At 40.2% G+C, this 22,848-nt stretch overlaps 1 protein-coding gene and 1 long non-coding RNA gene across 3 annotated transcripts; one reads left to right on the top strand and one right to left on the bottom strand.

The window, feature by feature from the left end:
* Nucleotides 1-5: 5 nt before the first annotated feature.
* On the bottom strand, nt 6-5,354 carry LOC308670320. Its single transcript, XR_014026991.1, has 3 exons — nt 5,186-5,354; nt 3,189-3,306; nt 6-907 (listed from the first exon to the last, which is right to left on the bottom strand). It is a non-coding gene; the product is annotated as an uncharacterized lncRNA (long non-coding RNA).
* Nucleotides 5,355-6,770: 1,416 nt separating this feature from the next.
* TDG (thymine DNA glycosylase) lies at nt 6,771-20,713 on the top strand. 2 transcript variants are annotated; one of them, XM_081331144.1, is made up of 10 exons: nt 6,771-6,804; nt 14,145-14,287; nt 15,736-15,941; nt 16,622-16,691; nt 18,216-18,351; nt 18,438-18,520; nt 18,608-18,702; nt 19,155-19,326; nt 19,653-19,781; nt 20,478-20,713. In XM_081331144.1, the coding sequence occupies exons 2-10, from the start codon at nt 14,197-14,199 to the stop codon at nt 20,609-20,611; spliced, it is 1,116 nt and encodes a 371-aa protein (XP_081187270.1). In that variant the 5' UTR covers nt 6,771-6,804; nt 14,145-14,196; the 3' UTR covers nt 20,612-20,713. The 2 variants fall into 2 exon arrangements, with proteins under 2 accessions (XP_081187270.1, XP_081187269.1); XM_081331143.1 differs by lacking the exon at nt 6,771-6,804 and adding an exon at nt 6,947-6,987.
* Nucleotides 20,714-22,848: the final 2,135 nt, after the last annotated feature.

Raw genomic sequence — 22,848 nt, 5'->3', positions numbered from 1 at the left:
AAAAATATGTATATGAAGAATGTATAAATGATTTGTTCTTTTCAGTTGCCCCATCAAGGTTTGATCCTGCCTACAGTTCAAGATACTACTTGTTACACATATTTAGGGTTAGGTACTTAGGTCTAATAAGTAGTTATAATTGTAGTGCAAAATAAAAATTGAGTCATCTTTACAATAAAGCACTTCTAATTAAATACACTGGATTATGTATTTTTGAATAGATGGAAGAGTCAGTATCTTTTTGCACTTAATGCTGATACTCTGAATCAAACCTTCAAAATACATAGACCAGTTTTCCCCAGCCAAGTGTGCTGACTAGTTCCCATAAGTTTCCAGCCAAAAGGAAACGAATAACGTTTACAGAAGCTGTATATTTAAACATATTTATTATCAGAAGTTGTGAAAATTCAAAATAGTCAAGAACAAATACCACTGAAATAAAATTTCTAAGTTATTGACACAGGATGCCTGCTTTGCAGAAAACCATATTACAGTATAGAGACTATGGGAGGCTAAACCTAATTTTCAAATGGATACCTTGTTTAATTGGCTTATAACAAAACACGTTTCCAAACACAGCAAATGTAGTGAACTAAAAGTTGCAGGTAGTTAACGGAAACGAGCAATGGCTGAGCAGGAGATCACCTTTGTAGGGATAAAAAAAGACAGTAGGAAAGGCAAACTTGGACTCGAAAACAATACAGATAGAAAATAAGTCCTTTTAAATATTCATGATTTTCCAGTTATACATGTTCAGATAATAAATGCTAATAAGGAACACTTTATGGAGGATGCAACATTGATTCTTTTACGTTCGTGGTTGTAAAGGTTGAGCTGGCTCATTTGTATTTTTTAGACTCGACATTTCTGTTCTGAGCTCCCCAGCTTTCGGAGGAATATCTGGTGTCTACAAATAAATAATATCCAAAAAATCCATCAAGTGTCCATATCAATCCACACATTTTAGAATTCCAGTTTATATTTAGCACTTTTACTAGAAACTTATTATTCATTCTCAGACTATGACAGCACCACCACCAGGTGGGTTTGTAACTGGCTGACGAATTAAACATGTAGTCCTCAACAGAACTACATCCACATGGAGGGAAGTAAGCATTTGGGTAACCCAAGATTCCATTGGGTAACCCAATACTCTTCAATATCTTCATAAATGATCTAGATAGAATTGAAGAACACAAAGCTGGCAGGAATACGGTAGCCAGCACCCAAGATCCAAAAAGATCTTGACAGACTTAAAACACTGGGCCCTATCAAATAAAATGAAATTCACTGAAGATAAATGTAAGGTTTTACACTTAGGTTAAAAAAATCTACAGGTATAAACTAGGACAAACTTGGCTTAATGCCAGTAAACGTGAGAGGGATCTTGAAGTCCTAGTGGACAATCACTTAAATATTAGCCAACAGTGGGTGGCAGCAGTGTGCTGGACCAGTATATATTCAGCTGCTCCATTTTATTTCTAGTTTAGGAATTAAGAACTGTGTTAGTATATCCAGCATTTACAGGGTTAATACAGTACCCTAGCAGCATTGTAAGAACATGTAGCATTTACAGGGTTAAACATTTCCTCAAGAGATGCCTTATGGGAATAGTAGTCTAGCTGTTAAATGGGTGGAGCTTTCATAGTTTATGGCAGGACTTCCTGCCTTTGTCTTTGTATTATCTCTCTGGATGAACCCTGGCATGTGGCTGGGGATATCAAGCTCCATTTTCAACATGTAACTTTGCACAGGATAGAAAGTTCATCATATTTTTACCTAATGACATGGGTTCAGATTACAACCTTGCATTCCAGATGGACCTTTGCTGTAACCGTGAGTTATTGACATTGGATGTATGTGAATATAGTAATTTGTTTATTCCCATTTCATTTGAATTTATTCTGGCTGTTTCAAGTGGGATCAGCAATCACATTTCTACTTGAGACAGAACAAGCAGCAAAAAAAGCCAGTGCAATCCTAGGCTGCATTAATAGAGGGATCGAATCAAGATCATGTGAAGTTCTAATACCACTTTACAAAGCCTTAGTAAGATCACACTTGGAATACTGCATCCAGTTCTGGTCACCACTGGAGGCAAAATGTACGAAGAACGGTTACAGGAATTGAGTATGTCTAGTCTAATGAAAAGAAGGACTAGGGGGACATGAAAAGCTCCTACAAAAACAAGGGAATCAAACTTTTCCAAAGCACCAAAAAGCAAGACAAGAAACAATGGATGGAAATTACCCAAGGAGAGAAGCAACCCAGAACTAAGGAGAAATTTCCTAGCGGTGAGATCAACCAATGGAATAGCTTGCCTTCAGAAGTTGTGGGTGCTCCATCACTGAAGGTTTTCAAAAAGAGACTGGACAACCATTTGTCTGAAATGATATAGGATTTCCTGCTTGAGCAGGGGGTTGGTTAGAAGTCCTCTGAGGTCCCTTCCAACTCTTGTTCTATGTTCAGTGACTAGCTCCAAGAAGCAAGTTGAACTAAAAGTGAAAAATTACCTAATCTGCTCTTTGGTGCATCTGATACATAGAGAAAATGGAGCACACCGGACATCTTTAATAAGCTGTCGATATCTGAACTGAAAAAATCCAAACCACTACTATTTTTATTTATAAAAAACAACTAATTTATTTAAATTTATTTACAAATCACTATTTCTAGATTTTTATAGCCACATATGCCAAGTCTAGTGCTTAGGGCCAGTTTTGCATTCCCAATCAATTACCTCATAGGGTTGTTCTATGGATAAAATGGGGGCAATCCCCATTTTGTACTGCTTTGACCTCCAAGCAGAAAGATACAGCATAGGTTGTCAACTAACATATAAGTAACTTCAGTTAAATGATAAGACACATTTCTAAGTTTTGAGATAAAACAAAGTGTGTGTTTATTTTTTAAAATTTGGGTTTGTTTGTGTTTTTTTTTAAAAAAAAATCAGGATTGAGTCTTAGGGAGAAGAACCTGTAGCTAAGCCACAAAGATAACCTGCTACAGAGCTCTCATCTCTGCAAAAGACAAGACTTGCAGGTGAGGGAAGGCAATCGACCAAAGAGCTACGCAATGTATTCAGAAGGGTAGAAGAAAATCCCAATAGTATGTTATCTCTAATAAGGCTCCCTTTCTGAAGCAGAAGACAAGTCAGCAATCAAAAGATGGGGAAAAAAGACACTTACAAGGTCAGGTCTGTAAAATTTGTGGACGGTTTGTGCACCAGCAAGCATGGTCAAGAAGGCTGCAGTGAGGATTTTCAAGTATTTGGGCCAACTTACACCGGCAGGCATGGCTCTGGACCTCAGAAGAAAAGAAAATATCGTAGAAGTTAAGACATGGTCTTCCCCAGCAGGAATCACTCTTCTAACTAGCCAGAGCTAGGAAGTATATTAAAAATTGGGAAGGAAAATAATTATTTCAGCAGTCCCAAAGCTGCTTTGGGATATAGAGCAATCTACTGAAATCAAAGCAACAATGCATCATGGCAAGAACATATAGTAATCAAGGTGGTTTTACAAATCAGGGCTCTTCCTCACAAGCGAACAATAGCACTAAGATGGTTGATTAATCATTTTTAAGAGACATTTTCATGAAGCAACTGTAGCAAATGTGTCATAGCTGCTCTAATTTTAAATAAAGGTTTTCTATCCTCCTCCAGCACACGTGTGTGTGTGTGTGTGTGTAAATACATGAATTTGGTGATGATGAGGTCAGAAGCTGCAATCTTCTGAACTTCTATTGGCTGATTGAGGAGCTATTGGCATGGCCCTTCCCTATAGCTTCAGATGAAGGGAAGACCACATATCATGTTTTCACAGAACATGTAGAATCTGACCAATGACTTCAAAAGAAGCACTGCAATATTTTATTTTACTTATTTGCTGTCCATTTTGTTTCGGAGTAACTCTGGGCCAGCCATATTATATGGCAGGGGTGTTAAACTCGCGACGTCACGTGACATTGCACGATGTATCGGAGCTTTTCCCCCATTGCCGGCAATGGGGTGGGCGCGGTTTTGTTGTGATGCGTCCGGCCTGCGGGCCGGCAGTTTGACACCCCTGTTATATGGGGTCTTAATATATAGGACATCCTCAAATTACAACAGCAATTGGGATTGAGATTGCTGCAGCTAATATGTTTGTAAAATGCAATGTCACATGACCACATTGCTTAGCAACGACAATCCCAGCACTCCTCTTTGCTGTTGTAACCCCAAGAGGAATGGATTGCTAAACTGGAAGTGGCAGGAATCCAGGGTGCCATGGCGGGCTGGGGAAGTGTCTGGATCATAATCACAGGGTTGCTGTGTCTGTCACAAGTCTGTCACTTTTAGGACCATGTTTTCAACCCCCCCTCCCATAACTTGGAACAGTTGCTGAACAAATGGGCACTGGCCATGTAAACTAACGTGCATCTTTTGGAAGGCCAACAAGGGTTTCCACACTTATGTTTTCTATTGTTTTAATTATTGGGGGGGGGTTATCATTTGCATACTCTAGTCTAAGGGATACTTGCAGGTTACATCCAGTTACTGTCAGCACTCCATTACTCTTGCATCACTGACAGACCAGGTTACAAACAGAACATCACAGAGAAAATCTAACTATATAGTTGCCGAGACTTGATACATAATCTGCTAAAAAGCTGGGAATATCTGGGAACTGTAGTGAAACAGACAAAGGTTCTATATCAGTTTCCCCTTCTAGAACAAATAAAGCCAAGAAGTGTAAACCTCTGTCCCAAAATAGCCCAAAGAAATATGTTTAGTAAGGCACAGGAAGACTTAGGATGTACTACTAGGAGGTATGCTGTGACTGTTCCTTCCCACATCAATCTGCATTCTTCCTCTCTGATCCACTGACCTGTCAGCTGGAACTGGACTGTATTTGGACACTGAATTTCAGTGGAGCTGTGTTAAAGAGCCCAAGTGAGATGAAATATTTACTAAAGTATTGCCTTAGGTGTAAAGACAGCTGAGTGACCTTGAGCCAGTCATTCAATCTCTTAGGCCTAGGAAGGACGAATTGGCAAACCACTTCTAAAAACCTTTGCCAAAAAAAACTGCAGGGACTAGTCTACTCTACAGTCATCAGAAGTCAAGACTATCACACATCCCGTGCTAGATTATTTCCCTTCTCCCTCCGCGAAACAAAGGTAATACGACAAACTCAGGTCCTACCAAAGTTTCCGAACGGATTTTCCCTACAAAGGACGCCAGAGAACGGACAAAGCATCAGCGCTCAGCAAACTTGGGTCACCAAGTCCGGATCCCAGCAAGAACGAAGTGGAGGTTCTGCGGCTCCGCGGGGCAGCCGATTGCAACGGCGGAAGCCAATTTTACAACATGCAAAGCCACGTGCCGGAGGACGAAACGTCATCTCTGGGTCGACGAAAGAGAAAAAGGAAAGAGAAAGAGAGCCGAAAGCGAGCCAGTCGATATCGCGAATTGTGAAGCGTGGGTTTTGTTTCAAGCCGCCTGTATTTTTTCTAGATTTGGTGAAAAGGAATACCTTGAACCCTCTGATGTATGGACCCTAAGTAGCTCCGCTGTCATTGACATTCCCGTTTGGCCGCCTCTTAGTTCAGTGCTTTTCAAACTTGGGAACTTTAAGAGGAGTGGACTTCAACTCCCAGAATTCCTCAGCCAGCACTTCTCCGGTATGCTGGCTGTGGAATTCTGAGAGTTGAAGTCCACCCATCTTAAAGAGCCCAAGTTTAAAAAAAAAATTGCTTTAGTTCAGGGGTAGGCAACCTCGGCTCTTTTATGACTCATGGACTTCAACTCCCAGAATTCCTGAGCCAGCATGGCTGGCTCAGGAATTCTGGGAGTTGAAGTCCATGAGTCATAAAAGAGCCGAGGTTGCCTACCCCTGCTTTAGTTGGTTGCCTTTGCCCGCAGGTTTCTGCTAGTTTTCAGGTTATTGTTATCGATTCATTATTCTCCACTGCAGTAAGGGGAAAACATTCGGGGAGTAGAAGTGAGCTTGCCTATAGAAATCAATGGAAAGATTAGATTGTTATAGTAGTAGTTCTAATGAACTATTATTAGCGACTACCTAATCCAGGGGTCTTCAAACTCGGCCCTTTTATGACTCATGGACTTCAACTCCCAGAATTCCTCAGCCAGGCACGTTAGCCGAGGAATTCTGGGAGATGAAGTCCATGAGTCATAAAAGGGCCGAGTTTGAAGACCCCTGGCCTAAAACCGTAGGGCCAATTTAACTCAGGTCTCTTTCCCCCCTGTAACGTATTGCTTCTTTACCCCGCATTTGAAAATAAACTGCATTATCAGTCCAATATCAACTGACTCCGTTGTTTCCAAATGCGTCGGCGTGTATTTGCCGCGTGCGAGAGCTTGACGCTGTTCAAAACCGTGATCGAGAAATGGCTTATTATATCTTAACTGGAACTGTATTGTGCACGTTTGAACCAGGCTCTCCTCTACCGGAATGCGAGATTTCGACTTCAACAATCCTCCGGGAATGACCAAACGTAGAAGGGAATTAGGGGCCTCCGGAAAGCCGATCCATTTGCAGGTACTAGCTTGAGGTAGGCCGTTTTAAAATTTCAAAGTGAGAAATTCAACTTCGCCCTTCAACTCTTTTGATCCGGCTTCCGATCCTGCCAATATTTCGCTCGTGAATTAGAAGTGAGTTTCGCCTTCTTATATTCCACCCCACCCCACCCCCGCGGAACTTGGAACATTGCTTTGTGGATCTCTCTTCAACTTTCGTATCTCTACCGGCTGGCTAGTCCCCGGCGTGCTGAGAGCTAGGAGGGCGCGCGAGGCGGCGGAAGGTATAGCGCGGAGGGGAAGGGGCGCCGAGGGGCTGGGTTGGGAGGGGGCTTGGCTGGGTTCGGCGCTTGTTTCCCGGCCTTCCCCCGAGAGAGGAGGTCCGGCTCATTGGCCGGCAGAGCGGACGGCGAGGGGTGGTGGTGGTACCAGAGCTCGGAGATGGAAACCGAGGAGCCGGGGACCAGGTATTCGCGCGGAGGGGGGGGGGCGTTTACGCTGCTGGGGAGGAAAGGAACGGCACCCAGCCACCCACCCCGTGGGCGCCTTCCTGTCGCCGGCTTGGCGGTTACTACAAAGGGCTTCCGGCTGAGCTCCCGAAGAAGGAAGGCTGAGGCCTGAACTGGCTTTTTAGAAAGGAAATTTTACTGGATCTGGACCGCAAAAGTCCCGACCATCATCAAAGGGCAGCCTCGCCTTTGCATCTGCTTCATTTCTTTGCTGCCATCTAGGGCGGCAGATAAATGTAATTATTATGGCTTGGTCGCACAGTCAGCCAGTCGTTTAGACGGGATTTTGCGGCTTTGTCCATGGATCCAAGACCTTCCTAAGGATCTGGGATAGGCAAATGTGGTTTAATAATATTAAAGGTATTGTCACAGGATGGAAGCTTATACAGGTCGAACTACCTTATGCAATTGATCGATGGCGATTTTGTCCACGCTAATGATGTTCTGATGTTTTGGAACTGCAACCTAAGGCATCTATTACTGTTGATACTATCTCTGCTTTCTTGTGCCACAGTCGTTCTATTTGCAGGTCTTTATCTCCAATTCTTTCTCCTCTACTGTATTCTGCTGTCTCCAGGTACAGCAACATCGACTATCCAGACTTTTTTTTTTCTGTTGCAGGATCTTTACTACAAAGGGAAGACATTTTTTTGTCTTCTTTATCAGCATCGCTAAACCTGCAGATTGTCCGTTTGAATTCTAAAGTCCCAGAGTACTCCAGCTTCTTCATTTTCTATAACTTTGTCTATTTTATGGTCCTACCAGTTCTTGCTTGCAGGCAAATCCTACTTCTTGGAAAAAGTTCCAATGCATCCTTGTTTTGCTTTGCCATGCTGTTGCTTGTAGTCATTCTGCAATTTTCTTGCAACTCTCAACTAGGTGGCCCATTGTTTCTTCAGCTTCTTTACATTTGCTGTCTTTGCTGTCATCTGAATTCTAGTTTTATATGCATTTGGTCTTAAGGCTTAAGCGAGAATTAGCTCTTCTGTTTGTTTTTTCAACTTTACTGCTGTTAGCTATTGTCAGGTCTTATGTTATCTGTTTTGCCTATTAGTTTTTTTAAAGTACTTACTGGCCATATAATACTGTGCCTTGCCATGTCTCATTTTTCTTCTTTATTTTGTCTTTCTCGTAGGCCAATTTAATCTCTGGTATTTCAGAAAGCCTTCATGGTGTACTAGCTTCAATGCATTTTCTTCACTGTCCTTCACATATTTTGCCAATGCTCTTTTCTTCTTCTTTAGCTGTGTGATGTACTTGCAACACATCATGTTCATCTGTACTGTTTGATAAATAGAGTCTGTCAGCGTTGCTGTGTGATTGAAGGACATGATTTGTTGTTATTTTCTGGTCTTCCTCTTCAGGTCTTCTATTTTAGCTTGAGTCCAGTCTACTGTTCCAGGTGTGTGTGCATGTGTGTTTGTGCTTGTGTGTATTTTCAAAGGTATGTGTGTGCAAAGCAAATGAGGGCAGGGAGATTGGTTTTTAAAGAAAGCTACTGTTACGACTTTATTGTTATAGTAATGTATTGAAAATCACTGTAAAATGTTGTAAGAATGGGATTAATATCTGACAAATGGTCCCTGTAAATCTTGATAATATTTCAGATCTGCTTTCAAATAAAAGATGATAAAACCAGAGCTTGCCCCATATTGCTGATGAGAACCCATCATAAGAAAGATGAAATATAAAATGACATCCTCACTAGACATACAGCTCTCTGGAATCTGAGCATCTACTGAAGTTTTATTCAAAGGTGTTTTTTTACAGAGTTTACTTAGAAAAACAAATTCTTTTAAGATAAGCTAATGTGGATGGCACATTGCTTTCCACTAAGTATCCTACTTAGGATGCAGCCAGAATGAAGAAAAAACGTTGGCCTCTTCCTGGAAATCTTTTTAATTCATTCTTCAGGTTGACACTCCAGTGTACTTAAATGATTGTAAGTTTAAAATTTAAGGTTCAGCAGAATTACTTCAGAAACTCCAACTAAAGAGCACAGATCTGTGAATACAGTTCTGGATAAGAATGTCCGACCTCACACAACAACTCTACTAGCTTGGTTAGGAGGCTTTTTTTTCTATTTTTTTTATCCATGTGTAAATTAGTGGCAAGGAACACGGTGGCTCAGTGGGTTAGGACGCTGAATTTGTCGATCAGAAGTTCGGCAGTTTGACGGGTCGAAACCCGAGTGCTGCGTAACAGAGTGAGCGCCTGTTACTCGTCCCAGCTTCTGCCAACCTAGCAGTTCGAAAGCACGTAAAAATGCAAGTAGAAAAATAGGGACCACTACGGTGGGAAGGTAACAGCGTTCCGTGCGCCTTTGGCATCTAGTCATGCCGGCCACATGACCATGGAGACGTCCTCGGACAAACGCTGGCTCTTCGGCTTTGAAACGGAGATGAGCACCGGCCCCTAGAGTTGGAAACGACTAGCACGCGTGTGCGGGGAAACCTTTACCTTTTTAAATTAGTGGCAGGAAGTGCTGCTCTTTCTTTCCTGCTTTGCACACTAGGATACCTCTGCTTGCCGAACTTTTACTTTATAACTGCTCGGATCGGTGTAAATCATTGTATATGTTCATAGTCTTTATTCCAGAGTAACTGATAAAATGCTCATAAATTATGTAAGAGCACACTTCTATAGGTAGCAAATTTTTAAATTAATTTCAGGAATGCATTCTGAATACAGGTAGTCTTCGACTTAGAACTGTTTGTTTAGTTACCATTCAAAGTTACAATGGCACTGAAAAAAGTGACTTATGAATGTTTTTCTCACTTACAATCATTGCAGCATTTCCATGGTAATGTGATCAAAATTTAGACTCTTGGCAATTGACTCATATTTATGACACTTACAGTGTCCCAGGGTCACATGATCACCTTTTGCAAACCTCTGACGAGCAAAGTCAATGGGGAAGCCAGATTCACTTAACAACAGTGTTACTAACTTAACAACTGTAGTGATTCACTTAATAACTGTAGCAAGAAAAGTTGTAAAATGGGGCAAAATTCATTTAACAAATGTCTCGCTTAGCAACAGAAATTTTGGTCTCAGTTGTGATTGTAGATCGAGGACTAACTATATTTTCTAACAATTTTCAGTTGGTACTTCAGGATGCATTATCTTCACCTAATGGCTCAAGCAACAACAGCTTGGTTTTCTTAATAGCGACTTGATCTTTTTTTGTTAAAAAAAATGCACACTGAAAAAAATGTGTCCTTGTTGGTTGTTGTTTAATAAAGGGATTCACGTCTTGCTGGGAGAAGATTTGATAATATAAGACCACTGGTGAAATAGACAGCTGGTGCATTGCCCAAAAACTGCTAATCTACAATTCCTAGTATGCCTTGGCTAATTGTTCATGCTGTTAAAGCTGCTGTGAGTTGTAGCTTAGCAGTATCAAGAAAGTAGAGAGAACCGCACAGTATTCACCAGGGGGACTGTGAAAAGGGCCTAAACAGTCATTTTAATTCTTGAAGAAACGCCATCTGGTTAGGCTTTTCTTCAGATAACCCTTTCCCAGCACTCTTAGGATTTCAGTCCAAAAACAAACAACTAAAGCTAATGATATGAAATAAGTGTAATATGAGCTGAATATGTAGTTTCTTCCTTTAGTATCAGTTGCAATTTCTAAACCAAACAGTTCACCACAGAGTGTATTACTGTAATCCAAATTGCATAGATGCAAACTATAGATGTAAACCATGCATCTGTATGACTCAATTTTTGCTATGTCATATTATCAAGCCAACTGGTGCAAAATAGATGGCAGCAGATATTTATGTCTTTACCACATTGTAGACATTTGTACACATCTGTATACCACATTGAATGCTGGTCTAGTTTTTGCAAACTAGATCTAATAGGTTGGTATAAAGCATGCTGATTTCCAAATTTCAGTATACTGTATGATCCTGTACAACAAGGATTATGTAGGGCAATGAATTAGACCAGATCCATAGACCTGGCACCAGGCCACTGCATGCCAGAAATGGGACCACACAAACAAGTGAAACCCCATCCACAGGATGCAGGCAGCATGCAAAACTACACCCCTTCTAGTCCACAGAAAAACCTCTCTCCACGGAACCAGTCCCTGGTGCCCGAAAGGTTGAGGACCACTGCATTAGACAATCAAGTTGGGTACCATACTCATCTACTCACATATGAATTTATCCCTGTGTGAAAGCAGGCACATGTACGCATTTGATACCTGTCTTACTTCACTGATTCCCAGCAGTCTTGTCCCCTGTGAGTTGGCTGAGTACTTACCGTATATACTTGAGTATAAGCCGACTCGAGTATAAGCCGAGACCCCCAATTTCACCCCCAAAAACTGGAAAAAGTTATTGACTCGAGTATAAGCCGATCCGCCGTTCTGCAAGCCTCTGCCGCCAGCAGAGGCTCGATCCGCCATTTTGCAAGCCTGAATACACAGGAATACCCTGTGTGGCCAAGGCTCGTCGGCAGGTCTCCGTTCCTCCTGCCGACCTTTGGGGAGGTTTGGGCGCCTCCCCAAACCTCCCCAAACCTCGGCAGGTCTCCGTTCCTGTTTGGGGAGGTTTGGGCGCCTCCCCAAACCTCCCCAAACCTCGGCAGGTCTCCGTTCCTCCGCGCAGACCTGCCGACCTTTGGGGAGGTTTGGGCGCCTCCCCAAACGTCCCCAAACCTCGGCAGGTCTCCGTTCCTGTTTGGGGAGGTTTGGGCGCCTCCCCAAACCTCCCCAAACCTCGGCAGGTCTCCGTTCCTCCGCGCAGACCTGCCGACCTTTGGGGAGGTTTGGGCGCCTCCCCAAACGTCCCCAAACCTCGGCAGGTCTCCGTTCCTCCGCGCAGACCTGCCGACCTTTGGGGAGGTTTGGGCGCCTCCCCAAACGTCCCCAAACCTCGGCAGGTCTCCGTTCCTGTTTGGGGAGGTTTGGGCGCCTCCCCAAACCTCCCCAAACCTCGGCAGGTCTCCGTTCCTCCGCGCAGACCTGCCGACCTTTGGGGAGGTTTGGGCGCCTCCCCAAACGTCCCCAAACCTCGGCAGGTCTCCGTTCCTGTTTGGGGAGGTTTGGGCGCCTCCCCAAACCTCCCCAAACCTCGGCAGGTCTCCGTTCCTCCGCGCAGACCTGCCGACCTTTGGGGAGGTTTGGGCGCCTCCCCAAACGTACCCAAACCTCGGCAGGTCTCCGTTCCTGTTTGGGGAGGTTTGGGCGCCTCCCCAAACCTCCCCAAACCTCGGCAGGTCTCCGTTCCTCCGCGCAGACCTGCCGACGTTTGGGGAGGTTTGGGCGCCTCCCCAAACCTCCCCAAACCTCGGCAGGTCTCCGTTCCTGTTTGGGGAGGTTTGGGCGCCTCCCCAAACCTCCCCAAACCTCGGCAGGTCTCCGTTCCTCCGCGCAGACCTGCCGACCTTTGGGGAGGTTTGGGCGCCTCCCCAAACCTCCCCAGGTCTCCGTTCCTGTTTGGGGAGTTTTGGGAGCCTCCCCAAACCTCCCCAAACCTCGGCAGGTCTCCGTTCCTCCGCGCAGACCTGCCGAGGTTTGGGGAGGTTTGGGGAGGCGCCCAAACCTCCCCAAACGTCGGCAGGTCTGCGCGGAGGAACGGAGACCTGCCGAGGTTTGGGGAGGTTTGGGGAGGCGCCCAAACCTCCCCAAACAGGAACGGAGACCTGCCGAGGTTTGGGGACGTTTGGGGAGGCGCCCAAACCTCCCCAAAGGTCGGCAGGTCTGCGCGGAGGAACGGAGACCTGCCGAGGTTTGGGGAGGTTTGGGGAGGCGCCCAAACCTCCCCAAACAGGAACGGAGACCTGCCGAGGTTTGGGGACGTTTGGGGAGGCGCCCAAACCTCCCCAAAGGTCGGCAGGAGGAACGGAGACCTGCCGAGGTTTGGGGAGGTTTGGGGAGGCGCCCAAACCTCCCCAAAGGTCGGCAGGAGGAACGGAGACCTGCCGAGGTTTGGGGAGGTTTGGGGAGGCGCCCAAACCTCCCCAAAGGTCGGCAGGAGGAACGGAGACCTGCCGAGGTTTGGGGAGGCGCCCAAACCTCCCCAAACGTCGGCAGGTCTGCGCGGAGGAACGGAGACCTGCCGAGGTTTGGGGAGGCGCCCAAACCTCCCCAAACGTCGGCAAGTCTCCGTTCCTCCGCGCCCTGCCTGCCTGCTTCTTTCCGCTGCGGAAAGAAGCAGGCAGGCAAGGCGCGGAGTTTGGGGAGGTGCGCGCGCACCTCCCCAAACCTCCCCAAACTTCGGCAGGTCTCGGACGGCGGTGGCTTGGGAGAGGTGCGGGCGATCCCGGAAGCACCAAAGCCTCGGCCGCGCACAAGTCCTCGGTAAGTTTTTTTGTTGACTGGAGTATAAGCCGAAGTGGAATTTTTCAGCCCAAAAAGTGGGCTGAAAAATTCGGCTTATACTCAAGTATATACGGTAATTTGACTCAGTTGCAGGTAGTCCTCGACTTACAATTGAGACCAGAATTTCAGTCACTAAGTGAGGCAGTTTTTAAGTGAGTCATGCCCAATTTTACAACCTTGTAATGGTTGCTAAGTGAATCATTGCAGTTGTTAACTGAATCATGTGGTCCTTAAGTGAATCTGGATTCCCCTGCTGACTTTGCTTATCCAAAGCCAGCTGGGAAGGTTGCACATGACGATCATTATGATCCAGTTATACCACATCTGTTGTAAATACATGCCAGTTGCCAAGCACAACTGTGTGGATACTGGGCTGGTTGTCAGTGTGAGGACTAGTTATAAGTCACTTTTTTTCAGTGCCATTGTAATTTTGAACTGTCACAAAACAAATGTCGAGGAGTATCTGTATTAGCTTCTTGCTGTTAATGTCAGGAGAAAACTAGTAATCCTTTTCTGCCCATCAGCTGACCTGTTGGAAGCAGGGGGCGGGCGGGAGGCTTTCGGAAGCTGGATTCTATTTGGTTGTGGGCCCCACGCAGTTTTTTGGCTGATTTTTGCCCATTCCTGATCTAATACATATGGGTTAAGAATTACAGTACACACTGACAACCTGAAAGACACTCATATCAGCTATGCAAATGTATGTCCAGTACTATGGAAATTTCCTCCTTAACTTACTATTTGAAATATTAATTTTTCATCTTTTTTTAAAAAAAAGATACTACACTCCTCTTCAACCAGCCTTTTATCCCTTTTCGTACAACCAAACAATGGCTGCAGCTCCTAATCTGGAGGTGATGAATGAGCATGAAGGTCTTCAGGAAGTTTTGGAACCCAACATTGCTCAGGAACCTATTCAAGGTATCTTTATTTTTTTCCCCACTTGGAATATTGAGCGCAAACTTGCAACAATAGTTTCTTCTAGAATTTGGGAAAATTGCAGGATCATTTTGTTCTCCAAAAGTTGCAAAGAGTTTTCTTTAAGATAAAATGTATGCTTAAAATAAGTTTTGCGAGAAAAGTGGCTTAAATGAACCGTCATCTTAAATATATAATTTTTATTCTTGATAAAACAGCAAGGTATCTGGATTATATTTTAAAATAGTATGTACTGAATTCTACAATTTTTTTTACCGAAAGAATAATATTCCCACAACATGACATTCAAAATGGGCTACTTCAGTTAAGGTGGTCCTTCATTTAAAAGTTGCACTCGTGTACATATTTGTCCAAAAGAAAGCTTCAATGGGACTACATTTTGTTATTATCTTGTAAATCAGTTATTTTCCATGCATATTTCCCAACTGCCTTTCTTGAATAGTGCACAGCATAATTTCTTTACCTACTAACACGATGGGACTGCTCATTTCTCCCATCACTTATTCAGGTCTTCTCAGTAAAGCTGCACATGGAGTCATAGAATATTAATTGAAAAGAAAGTTTTCATTCTTCTGTGTACTCTGAAATATAGAACTGAGTTCACATATCATGCTAAATCACAGTTTTCACTCAAGAAATCACAGTGGCTGGACTCACATAATTTGAAATTAATGCAAGCTTTAAATCAACCACCATTTAATCAACAGGACCAATTCACTGGATTTCTCCCATATGCCCCCTGGAAATAGTCATCATACTCTGTCAAAAGTTAAACAGCAATCTAGCCATTCTCCCATTATATGAAAATAATAGATTATTGTTTCCTTGCAATTATTGTGCATTATTATACAAATTTTAATAACATTCTATAATATTTTCTAGTAACTATTAGTTGGTTTCAGAGACATTTTCAAGTGTGATTTCACTCAGTTGCATTAAAGTTTATGACTTATCAATTGCCAGTAATTGGGACAATTTGAAGATGATAGTATTTGTTTGATTAAGGATAAAGGTGTGTGTGTGTGTGTGTGTGTGTGTGTGTGTGTGTGTGTGTGTCAAACTTTAAGCTCTTTCCTTCCTATATAGATTTTGTAACCTTAGGAAGGAGGTTCTTCAAAACACTAAGAGCTTTTTGAGGATTTTTGGAAAGTAGTCCTCTAAGGAATTGCTATGGGTTGGGAAAGCCCAAATAATTGCATAGTGAAGACACTGATGAACAATGGAAGAACATGGGGGAGAAGCCGTGTGGACTAGGAGAGACAATAAAGTTGCTGATTAGATCTATGTAGCAAAATTTCTCCATTGTTATGTTGGATGATGGTACGTTTTGCTGGAAAAAAAACACTTGATAAAGTTAAAAAAAATTCAAAACTAAACATAAGAAAATTCTTCTGCTTTCACTGTTAAATAAGATGTCTCTTCTCTTTCAGCAACTGTTAAAGGAAGGAAAAGAAGAAATAAATCTGAACCCAAAAAATCTGCTGCTAAGCCTGTAAAATCCAAAGGGAAGCAGGAAAAAATCACAGATAGTTTCAAAGTCAAAAGAAAAGTTGATCGCTTTAATGGTGTTTCAGAAGCTGAATTGTTGACCAAAACTCTTCCTGATATATTAACCTTCAATTTGGACATTGTAATTGTAAGTCAATTGTAAAAAACAGTTGAAGTATAGATAATGGTTATAGTCAGTTAACTAAGCAATTTGTTGATAAATTCTTGGAGGTCTTCATGACAGCCTGTTGCGAGTGTTGGATATGTTTGGGCTTTATATGGAAGTATAGAGCTCTCTGCTGACATTTAATGACCTTCTTGGATATATCATTTCTGGTTTTCCCTTGCTGTCTCGAAGAATTTTCAGGACCGATTGACTAGTCACTAGACAAAACAGATTATAAGTTCTGGAGATTAAAACTCATGATTTCTTTGAATTTTAATACTGTATATTGTTTTAATCCGATAGCCTGTATTAGGAAACATAAAGGTGTCAATCTAATGGATGCACATTTAATGGATTTTCAGTGCAACAGACAGAGTTTCCACCTGAGCATGTCTAAAATAACTACAAAATTCATTTGGGTGGAACATGTATTAATTTATATGACAATATTTCTGTACTGACAATTTGTATTATTTGCTTAATGATGTCATCATGCAAGTTATATAAATCACCATGAACAGACCAATTTATTGGACAGTCAGGAGTGACAGATGTCCAGTTTGTCCAAGTAGTTTACTTGTATTGTTATTGTTCTTTTCATTACATCTAATACATTTTTATCATGAGCAAAATTAAGATTTCATTTATGTATTCTTCCCTAGATTGGTATAAATCCAGGTTTAATGGCAGCCTACAAAGGTCATCATTATCCAGGACCTGGAAATCATTTCTGTGAGTATCCTTTTTCATGAACCCTGGAAATTTGGTTATAATCTAGAATTTTTCTTTTTTTTTTTATTTAAAAAGTTTTACAGTACATTTTAACTTTATCAATTCCCCCTCCCCCACCCCTATCTAACCCTCCCTATCCCTCTCCCCCATTCCCCCCCTCTCCCCCCCCCCGACTTCCCAGAGCTAAATACAGGGTATAAAAACAAAAAACAAACAAGCATCCATATGCTATCTACAATAAACTATTAATTCTATCACCCTCTAGCTCATATAAAATGATTACAAACAATATTAATATTACGGATAAGAAAAAAAAGAAGAAAAACAGAAGAAGGAGCTTTACTCAAATACAAAATAAAATTTCTTAGTCCCATATTATCATATTAATTTTTAAAAGAAAAAAACTTTCATCTACTAATTACCTCTAATTTCTAAACAAATTCTCAATTACGCGCCAAAAGCGCCTATCTCTATTAACCTTATTAATCTCCCACCAAACTGAACTATGATCAAAAATAGTTCTTGCATATATCACACCAAATGTCTCACAATTCCAGATCATCCTTGAATTCAAATAAAAAGAAAATTTAGGCAATCTAGCATGACTCATGACACACTTAAAAAAAAAAAGAAAAAAGTTTTTTTTTAAAAAAAATTTATAATCCAATTAAGTACCCTTTATGTATAGTAAGTTAAAAAAAAGTCAACTTATTGTTAATTAGGAGCTTGCGTACCCAATCTTAAATTCAGTAAATACTTTTGATCCATAACCCTAATATACGTTTCTTGCAACCAAAAACATCAGTCTTAAATTGTTTTAAATATTGAAAGACTTTCTTTCTCCTCTATAATGAATTTAATCCACTGAGATTCTAAATTAGACATTTAGTCACCAATCTTGATGCCCCAAAGCTTTTGGAGCATGTCTGAAATGGCCCCTGTGACTTCTTTAGACCGCGCCCCTTCCACAGCTTCACTGTAATCTAGAATTTTCTGGTTGTAGTAACAGAAAGTAATAGGTCCTAGGACTAGGTTATGACTCTAATCAAGATTTTATTCTTGCTAGAACAGTTTAGTCAATATGTTTATATATCAATGAAAGTAGTTCATACATTTCATTTGCATAAATTCAAAGCAAATTATGTGACAAATTGCCTGTTAGGACATACAAAAACAAAGATGGATTTATTGATACCTGGACAGGGAACCAGTAGGCTGGACCAAGAAATGAAAAGGTATCTTGAAGAGCACAAAAACCATCCGGTTGATAAGAAACCTGCTTAGATATAACTATGTATACACCATCAGTTGAGCTTGATTCAAGAGAGACTTCATTATTTTCTTTAAATAATAAAGATTATGCTATATTATCTTGACTAGCCTCATTTTGCCTATGATTATAGTTGCTTTGCTATTTTTAAAGGTAAAATTAAATATAATTTAATAAATATAATTTAAAAATAAATTATAGTTTTGATATGTACTTTCCAGAAAATATGACAAATATATTTTCTAACTCCATAGGGAAATGTCTTTTTATGTCTGGGCTAAGCCAAGAACAATTGAATCATATGGATGATCATACTTTGCCACATAAATATGGCATTGGATTTACAAATATGGTGGAAAGGACAACACCAGGTAGCAAAGACCTTTCCAGGTAGAGTTCATTTCAAATTATCATACAGTATGTTTCAGAAAATTATAGTCTTATTTTTTATTTGTGCTATTTTGTCCTCTTTTCAGCAAAGAATTTCGGGAAGGAGGACGTATTCTAGTGCAGAAATTGCAGAAGTATCAACCTAAAATAGCTGTTTTTAATGGAAAATGTAAGTTTTTAAAAAATGAGATTTAGGCATTTGTTGTGGTTAAGCTTGTATTATAACTGACAGATGTATTTCCAATTTTTACTATAGGTATTTATGACATTTTTAGTAAAGAAGTTTTTGGAGTGAAGGTTAAAAAATTAGAATTTGGACTACAGCCACATAAAGTTCCAGATACAGAAACAGTAAGTTCTTGTCTTGCTTAGGAATATAATTTTTTACATTTATGCAAGGACTTTTTTATTGAAATAATATTTCAGTATATTATTTCAATATATTATTCAATATATTATTTCAATAAAATAATATTTATTTCAATATGTAAAGCAAACATCTTGATGTTTAGGATACAAGTCTTCATTTAAAATTATTGCTGTTCTCTTAAAAGTTTAAGCCAGGGGTGTCAAATTGCTGGCCCGCGGACCGGATGCGTCATGGCGAAACCGCACCCACCCCATTGCCGGCTATGGAAAAAAAGTCACGATACGTCGCAACACGTCATGTGACGTGGCGAGTTTGACACCCCTGGTTTAAGCTTTCAGCAGATGTGATAAAGATCAAATAACTTGGTGACAATTTTAGTATTTGAAAATAATTACCAGTTTGATGACATAATTAGTTGCTTTTTTTTGTGCAGCTTTGCTATGTGATGCCATCATCCAGTGCAAGATGTGCTCAGTTTCCTCGTGCACAGGACAAAGTTCATTATTACATAAAGCTAAAAGAATTAAGGGATCAATTGAAGGGGGTTACATCAGCTGCTGAAGTCCAGGAAGTGCAGTATACATTTGATTTGCAGCTTGCACAAGGTACTCCATATGAAATCAAAGTAGTAGTAATGGATTATTAATATGTCAAATCTCCAAAAGTAAATCAAAGTAGGCCTAGACATTTATTTCATGCTATGAACGAATGGTTTACAGTTCTTACGCATTTTGGATTTAATAATTACACAATAATGCAAATTCCATTGTGATTTCTTCTGCAAGGCAAGTCTTATCAATAGAACAGGATATTTACAAGCTTTCAAGCTATAATTTGGTTTTATTCTGAAATAGGATATTGACAAATGGTTCATTTTATGTTTAAGAGTTCAAAAAGTACAATTTCAACATTGTGAGTCTTGTTTATGCAGAGGAAGCTAAGAAGATGGCTGTTAAAGAAGAAAAATATGATCCAGGTTATGAAGCAGCCTATGGAGGAGCTTTTGGTGAGAGAACAACCTCTGAGAATGAACAGTGTATCTTTCCCACAAATGGAACAGGTACAGCATGGAAAAATTCAAATTACATCTATTTTAATCTTTTTTCCCTGAGAAGGCAATAAAATTGTTTTTTGGGCAAGCTGGTCAGCTGCAATAATTTGAATGCTTTGATCTTCATGACCCCCAATTACCTCATAATCCTTCTGCCAGTACATTGAATGGATGGAATAAAAGAAAGCAAAGATAATTCCATTTGTCAGTTTAAGCAATATTCATCTTTTGCATTGTATGCAGTGGGAGGGTATTAATTTAGTACAAATGGCAGTTCAAAGTTCTCTTGTATTGAAAATATAGAAAGCAAGTACAAGAGATTTAGCTTTTGAAGCCAACTTCACTTCTAGTCCTGTTTCTTTTCTACAATGTGGGAATGAGAAAGACTGCAAAAATATCCTCAAAAAAAGCAAGAATCTTGGACTTTCTCTTCTGAAATTAGAGCTTTCTTTCCGATCTCAGAAAAGGAATTCCAGCACTGTCTGAGGCCTGAAATTTTGTCCCTGAAAGATTTGTTTAATTTTTAAAAAATATTCCTAAACATAAAAATGCATTTTGAATTCACTATAAACACATGAACAGCATAAATGTTATAAAATATGCTTTATATTCATCATGTATTTTGCATGTAGTTGCATTTATTTAGATGCTCCTTTTTCCTCCCTTAGTTTTAATAGCAGCAATTGATGGTCTCTTTTTATGCAGCAACCAACATGGAGTACAGCAGTGGTTCTTCTGTTGGTGATGTACCTAATGGACAGTGGATGCCACAGACTTTCACAGATCAGATTCCTGAATTTAGCCTCTCAAGAGCACAAGAAGGAAGAGTCGGTACTTAGAATCAACTATATTCTATAGTCATGATCAAGAACAGTACCTCAGTTCCCCAACTGAAGCATTTTAATAGCATTGTGCCTCTTAGTTTTTCTTAAGATGAGTCATTTTGGTAGACGAATTAGATTAATTTAAAGAAGTATCCTTTGTTAGAGAAAAAAATTCTCTCTCTGTCCTTTTTTTTTGTATCAAGTTTAATAGCTAAAATTATTCCATTTTTGCAGTTTTAGCCAAGTGATTTCTCATTTGTGGTGTCCAATGTCTTGTTTTAAATCCATATTTTGTAACATACTCTGAAGTTCCCTTCTTGGGTGTTGGGATATACCCTATGTGTGCTCCTATATATAAATTAAAGGGCAGAAATTTAACAGTTACCAAACAGCAACATTTTAACAAAATAGTAGAAACCCATTAATAGAAGTAACTCAGACAGAACTCCAAGTTAGTTTACGTCTCTTTCCACAAAAAGGACTAGATGCCTAATTCCCCTTGGGTTTTGTCACTGGTAGTGGAATGTGAAAACTGCCTTTTAAAAAATGTGGGGGTTGAGACACATTTACCCTTAAATTGAAAAATATTTTTCAGGGACCTAATTCTATATGTTTTATTTGTTTACCATTATTTCAGTTGCAGTTTCTCTTTTCTCTCCTTCTACCAACCACTCTGCTTATAATTTATTCCCAAATTATTTTAGCTGTGAGTTACTACTGGATATGGTGCTCTCTGTAGGCATATGTTGCAACACATTCAGTTGGCATTGCTGGTATCAACAAATGGTTCACTTTGAGTAAAACAACGCTTTTCTATGCAGTCGATATAACTACTTTTGTATTTATCTTTCTAAGTTAGGCTTGGAGAAGGAAAGATGTGAGAACAGGAGTTGCACTATTTTTTCTGTGACACTTCACTGTTCCGCTTGTGGAGGATATGCACCCTGTTAGAATATTCTGTGCTAAATTTGCAATGCAACAGATTGTGACCATTGTCTTTCTGAAAACCTAGTTCCTACTGAGAATGTTTGTGCTACCAGTATCTATGCCTTCTTTTCTCCTCCAGCCTGCTTTCTCCTTGAGGGGTGGAGATAAAAGCAATAAAAAAGTAAACAGTTTTTTTTCAAAATCTATTGATTAAGTGCTTTAGATACTTGAATTATGTACCAGAACTCTATTTCAATGTGTATATAATTTAGATTATCTAACTACTTCAAAAATAGCTGGAAATGTTTAAAATGTTTTATTATATTGGCATTAAGAAGTAGGGTTGTATGGATCAATTTAAAATCAAACCATAGTCACTTTGGAACCTTTCCAGAGTGTTTTGATTTCTTGCTCATTAAAAGATGAGCATATCTATGACCTGCCACAAAATAATGTACATTAATCCTCCAAGCCTATTTGTTTTTAATATTATGATGTGTATCTAGTTCTGATCATGTTGGTTAGTCTCTGTGGAAATTCCATGTCAATAGTCTAGTAAATTCATTTGTAGCACAACTTAATGCATGTTTATTCAAATTGAGCTCCACAATATTCAACAAGGTTTACTTCCTAGTAAGTGTGCTTAAGATTGCACACTTATGCGTCACTGTTTACATGGATACTTTTTTGCAAGTGCTTGAAATGCCTTTGCATCAGGGATCTGGAACACTTTTTTAGCAGAGAATTATCTTGCTGCAGATCATGCATAGCTCACTATTATGATGTGAAAAGGAGATGACTTGTTTTGAAAGAAACATCCAGGTTAATGAGATATGAATACACATCAGTTCTGTAATATGGTGCTTTAAAATGTATTTAGTATGTCTGATCTGCCATTTTTTTTGCAAAAAAAACAAATTGTTATAATATTTTCTGGTGCTTTATTGTAACATTGTTTAAAAGTCAATGGTTAATTGTATTGGTGTTGTTACAACAAAGCAGTTTTAAATTATTTGAAATAAAATAATGGATGCTAAATTTTATTTGGCCTAATTTTATATATAGAAGATGCACTTAAGACAAAAACAAATTTATTCGAACAGTATTACAAAAAGTATTTTGGTAAGTCCTTATTTACAGAATTATTTAAATAGCGACCTTGGTGTTATAAAGGTTGTTTCCCCTAAACAATGTTTCAGTTTCAGCTCCTGCTAGAAAGAGTGATAGTGTGCATACTTTGTGGCCTCATTGTCCTTGTGGTAAAATTTCATTTTGATGCTTATACATGAAAGCCATGTTCACTAAATATCATCTCAAATATATAT

The sequence above is a fragment of the Vipera berus genome, assembly GCF_964194415.1.
Source record: "Vipera berus genome assembly, chromosome: 6".
Lineage (NCBI taxonomy): Eukaryota > Metazoa > Chordata > Lepidosauria > Squamata > Viperidae > Vipera > Vipera berus.
The sequence above is the reverse complement of the archived record's forward strand: the minus strand, read 5'-3'. Positions and strand labels throughout refer to the sequence as shown.

What these genes read in the sequence shown, in the direction of transcription:
- TDG (XM_081331143.1), top strand. Translation starts at nt 6,962, where the DNA reads ATGGAAACCGAGGAGCCGGGGACCAG. An exon ending in AGGACCTGGAAATCATTTCT is followed by an intron (nt 16,692 to 18,215) that starts GTGAGTATCCTT and finishes CTAACTCCATAG; the next exon opens with GGAAATGTCTTTTTATGTCT. An exon ending in GGTAGCAAAGACCTTTCCAG is followed by an intron (nt 18,352 to 18,437) that starts GTAGAGTTCATT and finishes TCCTCTTTTCAG; the next exon opens with CAAAGAATTTCGGGAAGGAG.